The sequence below is a fragment of the Plecotus auritus genome (genome assembly GCF_963455305.1).
Source record: "Plecotus auritus genome assembly, chromosome: 4".
NCBI classification, from domain to species: Eukaryota; Metazoa; Chordata; class Mammalia; order Chiroptera; family Vespertilionidae; genus Plecotus; species Plecotus auritus.
Genome location: NC_137775.1, coordinates 5370276 through 5382874, shown reverse-complemented (window position 1 = coordinate 5382874; position 12599 = coordinate 5370276). Strand labels below are relative to the sequence as shown.

The following is a 12599-nucleotide window of genomic DNA, read 5'->3' as shown; positions in this document are numbered from 1 at the left end:
CAGGCGCCCCTAGACCAGGCACCCCTAGACCAGGCGCCCCTAGACCAGGCACCCTAGACCAGGCGCCCCTAGATCAGCCGCCCCTAGATCAACCGCCCCTAGACCAGCCGCCCCTAGACCAGGCGCCCCTAGACCAGGCGCCCCTAGACCAGGCGCCCCTAGACCAGGCGCCCCTAGACCAGGCGCCCCTAGACCAGGCGCCCCTAGACCAGGTACCCCTAGACCTGAGGCTCCTAGACCAGCCGCCCCTAGACCAGGCGCCCCTAGACCAGCCGCCCCTAGACCAGGAGCCCCTAGACCAGGCAGCCCTAGACCAGGCAGCCCTAGACCAGGCACCCCTAGACCAGGCACCCCTAGACCAGACGCCCCTAGAGCAGGCACCCCTAGACCAGGCGCCCCTAGACCAGGTACCCCTAGACCTGAGGCTCCTAGACCAGCCGCCCCTAGACCAGGCGCCCCTAGACCAGCCGCCCCTAGACCAGGAGCCCCTAGACCAGGCAGCCCTAGACCAGGCAGCCCTAGACCAGGCAGCCCTAGACCAGGCACCCCTAGACCAGACGCCCCTAGAGCAGGCACCCTAGACCAGGCAGCCCTAGACCAGGCACCCCTAGACCAGGAGCCCCTAGAACAGGCAGCCCTAGACCAGGCACCCCTAGACCAGGCAGCCCTAGACCAGGCAGCCCTAGACCAGGCAGCCCTAGACCAGGCACCCCTAGACCAGGAGCCCCTAGAACAGGCAGCCCTAGACCAGGCACCCCTAGACCAGGCAGCCCTAGACCAGGCAGCCCTAGACCAGGCACCCCTAGACCAGGCAGCCCTAGACCAGGCAGCCCTAGACCAGGCGCCCCTAGACCTGGGGCTCCTAGACCAGGCACCCCTAGACCAGGAGCCCCTAGACCAGGCAGCCCTAGACCAGGCAGCCCTAGACCAGGCAGCCCTAGACCAGGCACCCCTAGACCAGGCAGCCCTAGACCAGGAGCCCCTAGACCAGGCACCCCTAGACCAGGCAGCCCTAGACCAGGCAGCCCTAGACCAGGCGCCCCTAGACCTGGGGCTCCTAGACCAGGTGCCCTAGACCAGGTGCCCTAGACCAGGCAGCCCTAGACCAGGCGCCCCTAGACCTGGGGCTCCTAGACCAGGCACCCCTAGACCAGGCACCCCTAGACCAGGCAGCCCTAGACCAGGTACCCCTAGACCAGGTGCCCTAGACCAGGCACACCTTCAAAGCTTCCCGGACACCAGGGCCTGGGAGGCTTGGGCGAGGGGAAGGGGGTTGTGGCCGCCGAGTGACAGGTGTGTTAGGGGCTGTGAAGGGGAAGGACACACAAAATCTCTTCCAGAAACAGCTTGTGGCACCTGGTGATGGAAAGCCCCCTTGCACAGGCCACAGTGTCATTGGGGGGACGGGATCCAGCTGCCCTCAGCAGGGCTGGCTGGCTGGACAGTCCCCAGGCCCCATCTGTCCCTCTGCTCAGTCTCTTCTGATCCCACCCCCTTTAGTGTGCTGTGGACAGCGCTGCCAGTTCCCCACTTTCAGCCACGCACAGCTGAGTGCGATAATCAGACCAGGGCTCATTCATTCTCTCACAGCGAAGCTGAGGGAGCCTCTCCAAGGGGCTCCAGGTGTGGGCGCGCAAGGAAAGGCGGGCTTTGTTTCTGGGTGCCACACTCGGGGGCGGGGGGGGGTGTTCCGTGGGTACCGGGAATCCCAGCCTGGCTGGCCCTGACCATCCGGCCTTTAAATCCCTTAGGCAGTGGTCCCTCCTTATCTGGAACAGATTCCCTAAAGAAGTTCCGTGTTTCTGAAGGGGACCGGCGTGGGGGCCTCGTGGCGCCCTGAGTCACCCACTCAGAGCTCCCGGGGTGAACGGGCCTTTGAGGCATGAGGCTCCGGCCCTTGCTTCTGAGCAGAGAACTGGGAGGGAAAGCGCAGCCTCCCGCCACGGGGGCTCAGGGAGCCCGCAGGGCCCGTGGCCTCTGGCTGCGTTCAGACAGGCAGGCGAGGCCCCAGCCCCAGCAGCGCTTCTGGGTTTGTTTGTTGGCAGCGGTGTTTTGTGTGTGTTACTTTGCTTTGCTTTGCTTTGCTTTGCTTTACTAATAATTCCTCTTCTTTGGAAGAAAGTATGTATACACCAGACCTTGCCACTCCCCCCCATGCGATCCGGGACATTTTGTTCTGTCTGCACTCGCCCACCCCAATGGCCCTTACAGAACGACACGGTCAGGGAGAAATGTTAAGACCTCAGGGGTCAGCTCTGGACCGGGCTATAGCACCGTCCTGGGCCAGGAGGCTCCAGCCGTGACAGACAGGTGTGCAGCGACATCCTTCCAGTGCCAGCCACAGGCTTTAAACAGGCCTTGCCTCGTCCCCCCTCAGAGCCGGGAAGGGGACTCCGTGTGTGAAGGGCCAGACGGTTGTCCCTTACTAGATGAGTGACCTGGACAAGTCACTGAACCTCGCAGAATTTTCATCCCTGGGACTTCTGGCACCCTGACCTTGCAGGGTTTCTGTGAGGAGTGAGTTAATGTCCGCAAAGCACTTGCCGTCTTGCCCAGCACAGATAAGTACCGTGTAAGTCTCAGCTATTATTCTTTTATTATTATAAAAGAATAATAATATTCTTCTTTATGTCCATGGTGGCAAGACCAGCCAGCTCGGCTGTATCCACTCTGAGCAACTGGGCAACAGGGAAGGAGCTGGGGGAGGGCCAGAGCCGGGGATGGGAAGCTTAAAGTTTGCACCTGACGAGGACATCGGGGCTGTCTTGGGGTTGGCGTCTGTTGACCGCTTTTTTTCTTGACTCTAGATCACATTTTCCTGTCTCTGAATGTCTGCTGACATTGTATTGAATACTGCATCTTTTGGACAATATGTTGTAGAGACTCTGGATTTGCTTACCTTCGTTAGAAGACTGTTGATTCCCATTTTAGCAAGCAGTTCGACTGCTGGTGAATCATCTTGAACTTTCCAGGGTCTCACTGTAGGGCATGATTCTTGCTCCTCAGGCCCAGCTTCCCTAAGGCCCTGGCTGGATCACAGGGCAGGGGCTTAGCCAGGTGTTGGCGGTGGTAATGAGGTCAGTGGCCTCGGCACTACTTCTTTCACTCCCTAGTATCTCTGTCCCTCTGTCAGCCCCATGGCAGCTGCTGTCTCGTCAGCCTCTGCAGGCAGGGGGCGGGAGGGTGGGGGCGGACGGCACATGCATACCAGAGCCTGTGGCCACAGACGTGTGGGGGACCCCCACTAGGACTTTGTCTGTTTGCCGTAGGGGAAATGGTTTATCTCACTTATTTAGGGCAGTTTTATATACCCCTCGTATACAGAAGGACGCTAGGCCAGTATCAGTTATGCATCATCCCTTGAACAGAAGCCTGTCTCTGTGATTGGAGGACGCGTTGCAGCCGACATTGCCACAAACCCAGACGCACCATTTTGTCACCCACTCTGCGGATAATAATGCTGCGTTAGCCTTGGGGCATGAGCACTTGAGCCAGAGCGTTCCTTGAAGGGGGGACATTTGGGAGGCATTCGATTTCGCAGAGGAAGGAAACGAACAAATTATTTTATTTTGGGACCAAAGTCCAGATCCGAAAGGTACTTCCTGGATGATAGGAAAAGCGCTTCTGGGGAAATAGGTGCGGTTTTAGGAATGAGAGGTAAAGGCTTTAGGTCTTAGATAAGCACAACGATAGTGCGGGACAGAAACATTAGGCAAATCTAATTAGAGAGCCCTGGCATCCAAGTCAACGCTGAGGTCTTATTATTTCCTCAAAAACAGGACATTTCACTGTTCACTTACCATCTCCCAGGGTCTGTGGTTGGGGATAGGTATGCAGCCATCCCTCTGCGACAGAGTCCCAAGGAAGCAAGTACAGGGAAGCACCAGGTGGCCTCTCCAGCGTGGAAATGGTACGTGGGGCCCAGGAGAGCCTCTGTCCTGCGAACACCTGGGACACTCCGGGGACTCGCACTGGGATTAGTGCAGACCCCTCAGTGCCACCGGAGGACCTGTTCTCCCCACGATCGGCTTTTACTGTCCCCCGTATTGAAGTTCTGCGCATGTGTACGCAGTGATGACAGCACCCGTGGTCCAGCTCCTAGTGTATCTCATTTGATTGTCAGTCTCAGTTCTGTCTGGCACCTGGGTCCTAGTTGATGTTTAAACCTTTTGTCAAATAATTTTAAGTTCTGAATAGCATCCGGGTCACCGTTTATGTTTCAATCTGGCACTTGTAGCTGCAAAGTCCCTTTGGGATCACGTGCTAAAGCCAGGGGTGGGCAAACTTTTTGACTCGAGGGCCACCATGGGTTCTTAAACTGGACCGGAGGGCCGGAACAAAAGCATGGATGGAGTGTTTGTGTGAACTAATATAAATTCAAAGTAAAGGAGCGGAGGGGAGAGCAAGAGAACCGGATAGAACAGCCGGATCCGGCCCGTGGGCCGTAATTTGCCCACGGCTGTGCTAAACACAAGGATAGTCCCTAGTTGTTGGGATTTTTTTTGTGTGTTTTCAGAAGATCATTGGATATATTTACTTAACCTATTTTTTAAATCCCCTTAATCCAATATCAAAACAAGGCTAAACCTAGCTGTGGAATGATTTACTCAACTAGCAAATCAAGAGAACTCTCCATGCATAATCTGAAAAATCAAATATTGTAGAACAGTACAACTTAAGCAGATTTAAACGGTAATGTCAATAGAAGAATAAAAAGGAAGCTCTCCTCCCAGCCTACATTTTAGGTAGATTTTAAAGTTTGTGGTGTTTTTATAACGGTAAGTGAGCATTCATGAGACCCAGAACACAGCCCCACAGGCAGGCAGAAATGAACAATGCCCAGCAGTAATACTTTGGCAGAACTGGAGCAAACCAAGTAAGTAATTTCATTCATTCTTAACGTGTATGAGGACCATCTAGAAACGCACGCATTTAGTCTGTGTCTGAGAGTCACTGCAGGCGCGAAGTCAGCTAGGGTAAAATGAAATGTGTCCCAACGTGAGCGATTTTATTTGGAAATCTGCAGAAACAAAAAGGAAATGATCTCTGGGGTGTTTCTGAATTGTAACATTCAGCGATAATGCCTGTGGCATTCGAACACCTAAAGCCATAAATCTCTCTGCAAGTAAAATGCGCTTCGTTGAGGCAGTAAATCAGCAGCCAGCACGGGGACTTGCCGCGGCTCTGGCCAGCGCTCTGGCGCGAAGACGTATCCGTGTTACGCTGCCAGCAGGAGGCGCTTTTCATAGACAGGCTCACGAGAGATCGCACTTCTGTTCTGTCAGGACTCAGCATCTGGCTGATTTTTGACCAAAAGAAATGGCAATTTCATATGATTCAACCCCATATTGGATAAACAGGAACTTGTAAAGGGGTTGTTTTGGAATGAAAACACGAGTTTCTCCATTTCCTGTTCCCAGTAATGAATTGTCCAATATCCTGAGGCTTGTTCTCCCTGCCCCCCCCCCCCCCCCCCCCCCCGCAGTATATAACTGGATAGATAAAATACTCCCAATGGCTTCTGGGCGTTGGTGCTGGGATATAAATAAAGCCTGCCCAGCTGGGTGACGGGAGAGGAACAAGTGAGCAGTGATGTCTCCCCCTACTGGATGAAGACAGGACAGGCCAGGAAAAGGGGGAGGGTGAACATAAAAAGATCAAGGTGAGAGGAGAGAGAGGTGGGAAGAGAAGAGAGAGAGAAGTGGGAGGGAAATCGAGGAAAGGAAACAGATGGAAGGGAAAGAGAAGAGAATCAGTGGGGCCAGAGAGAAAGCAGTCAAGTGGAAAGATCCACAAGAAATGGGCAAATAAGAATTAGAAGCAGAGGTCGGAAGGACGAGGCGTCAGAACACCTTTCCAGGGGCCATCCCCACAGGAACCCTGACGTGTGGGCCGTTTTCTCCCTCGAACTTCCCAAATGGGATTTACAACCATGAAGGTTGTGCCACATGAGGAAAAGCTCTGACCTTTAAAAAAATCACATAGTCCCTAATCATCGAGTTTCTTCCGAGAAGATGTTCAGAACATGCAACGTTGATATGACGAGGATTATAAACCCTGCTGGACAGGCATTGCACTGCCCTTGGCTGGAGTCTAACAGAACCCATGGTGTCCCATTCCGATGGCCGCTCTTGAGCCAGCAGGTGCCTCCTGTGGGCACTGCTGCAGAAGGAAGCCTGGCCTGCCCCCCCCGCCCCCCCCCCCCGCCGGGGCGTGGTCTTCTAGCAGAAATTGGTTGAACGTGGCAAACCATCTCCAAAGTTATGGAATACACGCAGGATTTTGATACTTAGATCCATGGTTCCAGTAACTGTGCTCATGGATGGATAGTTTCCGTGAAATGCTTTAGGCTGCGTTTTTATTTTCACATTTTTAAGTCCTGAAGTTTTCCCTCGGGAACCGGAGAGCCTCTCATCAGGGTCCTGGCCATGCGGCTGTGAGCGGGTTTGTTAAAATTTTAACGAGTCATCCGTTTGGCCACGGGAAGCGCCCAGGGGTGTGTGCAGGAGTGGGCCCAGGTCTGGGGGGGGGGCTGAGGCATGCCGTTTGGAGCCTTCTTTAAGAAAAAGAAAACAATATATTTAAAAAACAAACAAACATGCAAGGAGCCTGGGTTTAAGTGTCGTAGCTTCAGAGTAAATTCAGGTCAGCACAGCGATGTCTTAGGGTCAAGTCTCAGCCGCTCATCAAACTCCACCTGACTGTCCCCATGAACTCGAGCTCTAAGGAACTCAACACACTACTGTTTGCAGCCACTGTGTTCCAGAAGGTTCTGATGGGTGCCCGGGAGCTCTGCTGCTGGGCATGGCCTGAGAGAAGCGATCCGGGGAAAGGAAGAGGGCAGGTGACCGAGAGAGAGGGAGGGAGAGTGAAATGGGAGAGGGCCCGTCTCCCCTCATCCTTGGGCCTCCTGACCTTGACCTCTCCCCCAGCTCTGACCTCTAACATACTCCCCGGTGGGTCTTTCAGAGCCAGTCCCTCAAGCAGGCTGTCCATTCGCTTTCAGTCACAGGCTTTCTTCAGGTCAGAGACGAGCAGAGCTGATTTACAGCTTCATCTTCCCCGAGAGCTGCGCGCACGGTGTGGGCAGAGGTGCTGGGATGAGTGAGGGCTCCGGAAGGAAGGTGGAGAGCAGGGTTCCGTCCTCAGGACTTCTCAGCCCTGGGTCACGGAGGAGCCGGCCTGCGGGAGGCTGGACTAAGCTACAGGAAACGGAGGCAGCGCAGCAGCTCCGTCAGTAACGAGACTAACAAGTATTTTTCATAAAACAGTCAGGGCAGAGCACCATCCACCCAAAGCCCTGGGTAGTTCCCAGGCTGTTCAGCCAGGAAGGCTGCTCTGGTCCGCCTCTGCCCTGTCTGGGCTGAGCCGTGGAGTGGAGTGCCAGCCGTGGAGTGGAAAGAGGTTTGCCGTCAGGCAACCCGGGCCCCAGGCCCCGATCCCTCCTTTAGCTTCATCTGTAAGGCCCTGAGCACCACCTCCACCTGCACCTCAGGGTCTTCCCTTGTAAAGAGGTTGGTCCGAGAGCTTCTGAAGACATGGAGTGGAGCCCCTCGCTGATGGCTGGAATGTAAAGCCACGTGTGTTCGCCGAACATCCGCGCGCTAGGAGAACCTCGCTAACGAGCTACTGCACAGAGTCAAGTGCAAGATCGCCAGTGAAGTCTCCTCTAGCTGTCCCCAAACTTGCCCGCGGTCCAGGGCAGGGTTGACGAAGGAATTGGAGATCCACACTCCACCGGCCACACTTCTTTGGCCAGTGAGTCACGTGAAAGGAACGACATGAGATGTAATATGATTTCGAAACACTTGGAAGAAAAGGAAATACCTTATAAAATGTGGGCGTTCTCGTGCGCAGATGAAAAAACCACATTAGCTCAATTAGTGGTTCTTGACTGTGATGACAGTTTAGCAGCAGGGGTCCTGGGGTTTTTACCAGTTGTCCGATCGGATCTGCAGGAGCTTCCGTTGCCCAGTATGTTTCTTTCTTTTCTTCTTGGGGTAAAATAGACATACTATAAAGTTTATCATTTCAACCGTTTTTAAGTGTCCAGTTCAGTGGCATTAAGTTCATTCACATGATTGTGCCATCATCAGCACCGTTCATCTCCAGAACCCTTTCCATCTTGCAGAGCTGCACCTGCAGACATTAAACACCAACTTCCCAGCATTCCCTAGCAAACGGCGTTCTACTTTCTCTCTCCAGGAAGCTGAATGCTCTGGGTGCCTCACAGAGGTGGAATCATACCGTATTTGTCCCTTGGTGTCTGGCTTATTTCACTTAGCATGATGCCCTCAAGGTTCATCTGTGTTGTAGCATGTGTGAGAATGGACTTCTTTTTTTTTTTAATTTTTTTAAAATATATTTTATTGATTTTTTACAGAGAGGAAGGGAGAGGGATAGAAAGTCAGAAACATCGATGAGAGAGAAACATCCATCAGCTGCCTCCTGCACACTCCCTACTGGGGATGTGTCTGCAACCAAGGTACATGCCCTTGACCGGAATCGAACCTGGGACCCTTCAGTCTGCAGGCCGACGCTCTATCCACTGAGCCAAACCAGTTAGGGCTGGACTTCTTTTTTACGGCTTCATAAGATTCCATTGTCTGTGTAACCACATTTTGTTTATTCATTCATCAGTCAATGGACACTTGGGTTCCTCCCACCTTTTTTTTTTTTTAAATATATTTTATTGATTTTTTACAGAGAGGAAGGGAGAGGGACAGAGAGTTAGAAACATCGATGAGAGAGATACATCGATCAGCTGCCTCCTACACATCCCCAACTGGGGATGTGCCCGCAACCAAGGTACATGCCCTTGACCGGAATCGAACCTGGGACCCTTCAGTCCGCAGGCCGATGCTCTATCCACCGAGCCAAACCAGCTAGGGCTCCTCCCACCTTTTGATAGTTGTGAATAATGCTGCTATGAACATGGGGGTACAGGCCCCTGCATTTTTTTAAAAAAATACATTTTTATTGATTTCAGAGAGAAAGGGAGAGGGAGAGAGAGAAACATCAATGGTGAGAGAGAATCATTGATTAGTTGCCTCCTGCACGCCCCACACTGGGGATCGAGCCTGCAGCCTGGGCATGTGCCTTGACCTGGAATTGAACCATGACCTCCTGGTTCATAGGTCTGCGCTCAACCACTGAGCCACACTGGCAGGGCGCCTGTATTTTTGAAACAATACAGTAAATGTGGTTTTCAGCACACAAGAAACAGCCACCAGACTGCAGCAGGTGGTAGAGCCCGTGACTCTGTTGGTGGGATTGTTTTTATTTATTTATTTAGATTCGATTTTTAAATTAAGTGTATTGGATGACACCTATATATATAAAAGCCTAAGTGACCATTATGACCGGCCGACCAGCCAGTAGCTATGATGTGCACTGACCACCAGGGGGCAGACGCTCAATGTAGGAGCTGCCCTCTGGAGGTCATTGCACTCCCACAGGCAACCTCCTGCGGCCAGCCAACCTCCCGCAGTCCCTTCCCCCGGCCGGCCCCGATCGGGACTGGGTGAGATGGCCCCAATTGGCCCTGATGGCCGGCCAGGCCGAGGGACCCTACCCGTGCACGAATTCATGAACCGGGCCTCTAGTTGGTTAATAAAATTATATAGGTTTCCAGCGGACAGTTCTATGATGCATCGGTGGGATTGTTTGAAGTGAGGTCCTGCCTGTGAACCAGGGCCAGGAGCATGCAGGCCAAGGCTGCCCCCTACTCCCCGGGCACCTGTGGAGGCTGTGAGCTTGAGCAGCTTTCCCAGGTGCCAGGTGGGTGTTTTCCACATGCTGGGTGCCTCCAAGTGAAACCGGGCTACTGCACACGCTCCCTGCCCTGCTGACTGAGGTGTCACTAACGGGTTTCTCTTTCTCTCGCATCCTGTCCTCCCCCTGCTCCATGTCCTCTTCCCTCCCCACCCTGTGCCATCTCGTCTGGGCTCCTCTTTGCTGGCTCCCTCCTGCTCCAGTGCGACCAAGACCAGTGCATTCAGAGCACCAAATTCGTTTTGCAGGCCGCGGCCACGCCCCTGCTGCAGAGCGAGCCCAGCCTCGCCAGCGACGAGCTGCACCTGCCGGGGAAGCCGGGCCTGGGCACGCCCTGTGCCAGCCTGACGCTCGGGCAGCCCACGCCACCCTCCTCCATGCCCAACCTCTCCGCCGAGGCCGGGCTCACAGACATACTGCCCCTGAAAGAGGAGCACGTGGGCCACCAGTTCCTGACCCCGGAGGAGGCGCCCTCGCCACCCCGGCTGCTAGCCGGCAGCCCCCTGGCCCACAGCCGCACCGTGCACGTGCTGGGCCTGGCCAGCCAGGACGCGCTGCACGAGGACTCGGTGCGCGGCCTGGTGAAGCTCAGCTCCGTGTGACCGCGGGCCCGGCCGGACTGCGGGCCGTGGGGGCCGACAGAGGGGCTGCTCCCACAGCAACTTTCTCGTGACTCGGGACCATGGTGGCGAGGACTTCAGGCCCTGGGCACAGGGCCGGCTGCAGAGCCCATGGATCCCTCACGGCAGAGGCGGCTCGGCCCAGCTGCTGCCAGCTGGATGTGATGGGCATCTTCTCCCCACCCGGACCGCTTTGATAACAGTGAAAATAGGGGAGTCGCTTTTGTCAGGCCTTTGGAATAGGAAGGGGGGGCGTGGGGATGGGGGGACCTGGGGTCTGTGATCAGAGGCTCAAGGGACAGGACGTGCCCGAACGTCAGTCACACTGTCTGCTGCCGCTCTCGGGACAGACACACGGAAGGCTTGCGAGACTGGTGGCCAGACTGAAATTGCACTTACTTGTTATGCTACTAATCTTTGAAATAGACATGCTGTCCCATTTGTTAGTTTTTTTTAAAAAAATGTCCAAAGGACAAAAACGACCAGATGTGAGCCTGCATGCCACGCTCGTCCGTTCACGGTGGTGATGGTCTGCCAGCGGAAGCGCCGCCTTCTTCCTTTAATTTTGTGAATTTTCAAGCGCTGTTTTATGGGAAGATGGTGGGAGAGAAACCAAGACTGATGGACAATGCCATCCATCGCCAGCTTATTCAGCTTCATTGTACCTGGGTAGGTGGTGCCTGGGCCGCAGAGGACCGCTGGGGGGTTAGCAACTCGAGAATCAGTTACCTTCTGTTCGGTCGTTAACCGAGGTGTTGCGTTGCACCACACCCTCCACACCTCCTTGTGTGACCAGACTTCCTGTGGACAGCCAATAAATGACCCCTCTGTTATTTTGGATCTGCGTGAAGTTATCCTTAACAGCGTAAATGACAAGTTATCCCGTGGCTGTGGCGAGTTTGTTGTTATCCAAGTATCCCTAGTGAGGAATGGTCCCCAAATGGCCAAAAATCAAGCCGCTGGATTGTGGGGTATGTAAGAGAGCAGCTTCTTGTCATTTTTTTTTAAATATATATTTTTATTGACTTCACAGATGGATGATGAGAGGGAATCCTGTGCACCCCCTACTGGGAATCGAGCTCGCAACCCGGGCACGTGCACTTGTCTGGAATCGAATCCGGGTCCTCTCAGTCCATAGGCTGACGCTCTACCCACTGAGCCAAACCAGCTAGGGCTTCCTGTCATTTTTTCTTTTCTTTCATCATCTCTTTTTGACATGGTTTTAGCGGAACACGCTCTGCGTTCGCAGATTATCCTGCGGCAGTTTATATAGATGGCCCGTGGAGGGGAGCAGAGCGCAGGCAACCGGGTGTGCTGGGGGGACCACCTTCTCCGCCCGGCCTCCTGCGAACGCAGCGCCAGCGCTCAGAAGGGGAACCTGCCATCCTCGTAAAGGCATCACAGTCGGGAGGCGACACCGGCTTACGGTGTGGGCTGAGAGCATGTAGATCATCATCCTTCCCTAGACACTAATCAGAATGGAATTAAGACAAGTACACTCTAGTCACGCCCACTTCTCATCTGGCTTTGGACTTGGGGAGTAAGTCACTTCTGGGGCAGCCGCAGGGACTCCGCAGACTGTCCCTGCTTCTCCTCAGGTGACAAATCCCACAGCCAACCCAACTCAGGCTGCACACCATGCTCAGGCTCCTGCAACCTCGTGGAAGGCCAGATGCATCGATCAGTGATGCAGGAGGTCCCAGAAGGTTTGAATTCCTGGAAAAAGGCTATTTCATCTGAGAGAGAGCTGCCATTTTACATAAAAGAAAAAAAAAGGATAAAAGACAAAAGCACAATGTCAGGTCTCATCTGGGATAAAGCCAATTCTTTGTAGGTCAAAAAATTGTGCTGAAAATAACCACAGAGTTCTTGGGTCCTGGTATCTTGGAACCAACCCTATGTTTCCTACTGTGTGTGTGAATAGAAAATGTGGAAGGTAAACCATGTGTAGCCATTATTTATTTTTAATTTTTTCATGATTTTAGAGAGAGAGAAAGGGAGAGAAAAACATCAGTGTGTTGCTCCACCCAACCATGCACTCACTGATTGATTCTTGTATGTGCCCTGACTGGGGATCGAACCCACAACCTTGATGTATCGGGACGATGCTCCAACCAACTGAGCTATGTAAACAGGGCGGCATTAATTATTTTCTGGACCTCCTAACTACTTGTACACACTTGGCATTTCAGAATAAGGGGGACA

At 53.7% G+C, this 12599-nt stretch overlaps 1 protein-coding gene across 2 annotated transcripts in view; it reads left to right on the top strand.

Annotated features, from left to right (window-relative positions):
• The window catches only part of ZDHHC14 (zDHHC palmitoyltransferase 14), a 190925-nt gene extending 178770 nt beyond the window's left edge, over positions 1-12155 (top strand). The window contains exon 9 of one of the 2 annotated variants that reach the window (XM_080666167.1): positions 9978-12155. In XM_080666167.1, the coding sequence (XP_080522293.1) occupies positions 9978-10376 (399 nt within the window). In that variant the 3' untranslated portion in view covers positions 10377-12155. The remainder of the gene's footprint in view (positions 1-9977) is intronic. The other variant, XM_080666168.1, reaches the window with a different exon arrangement.
• Positions 12156-12599: the final 444 nt, after the last annotated feature.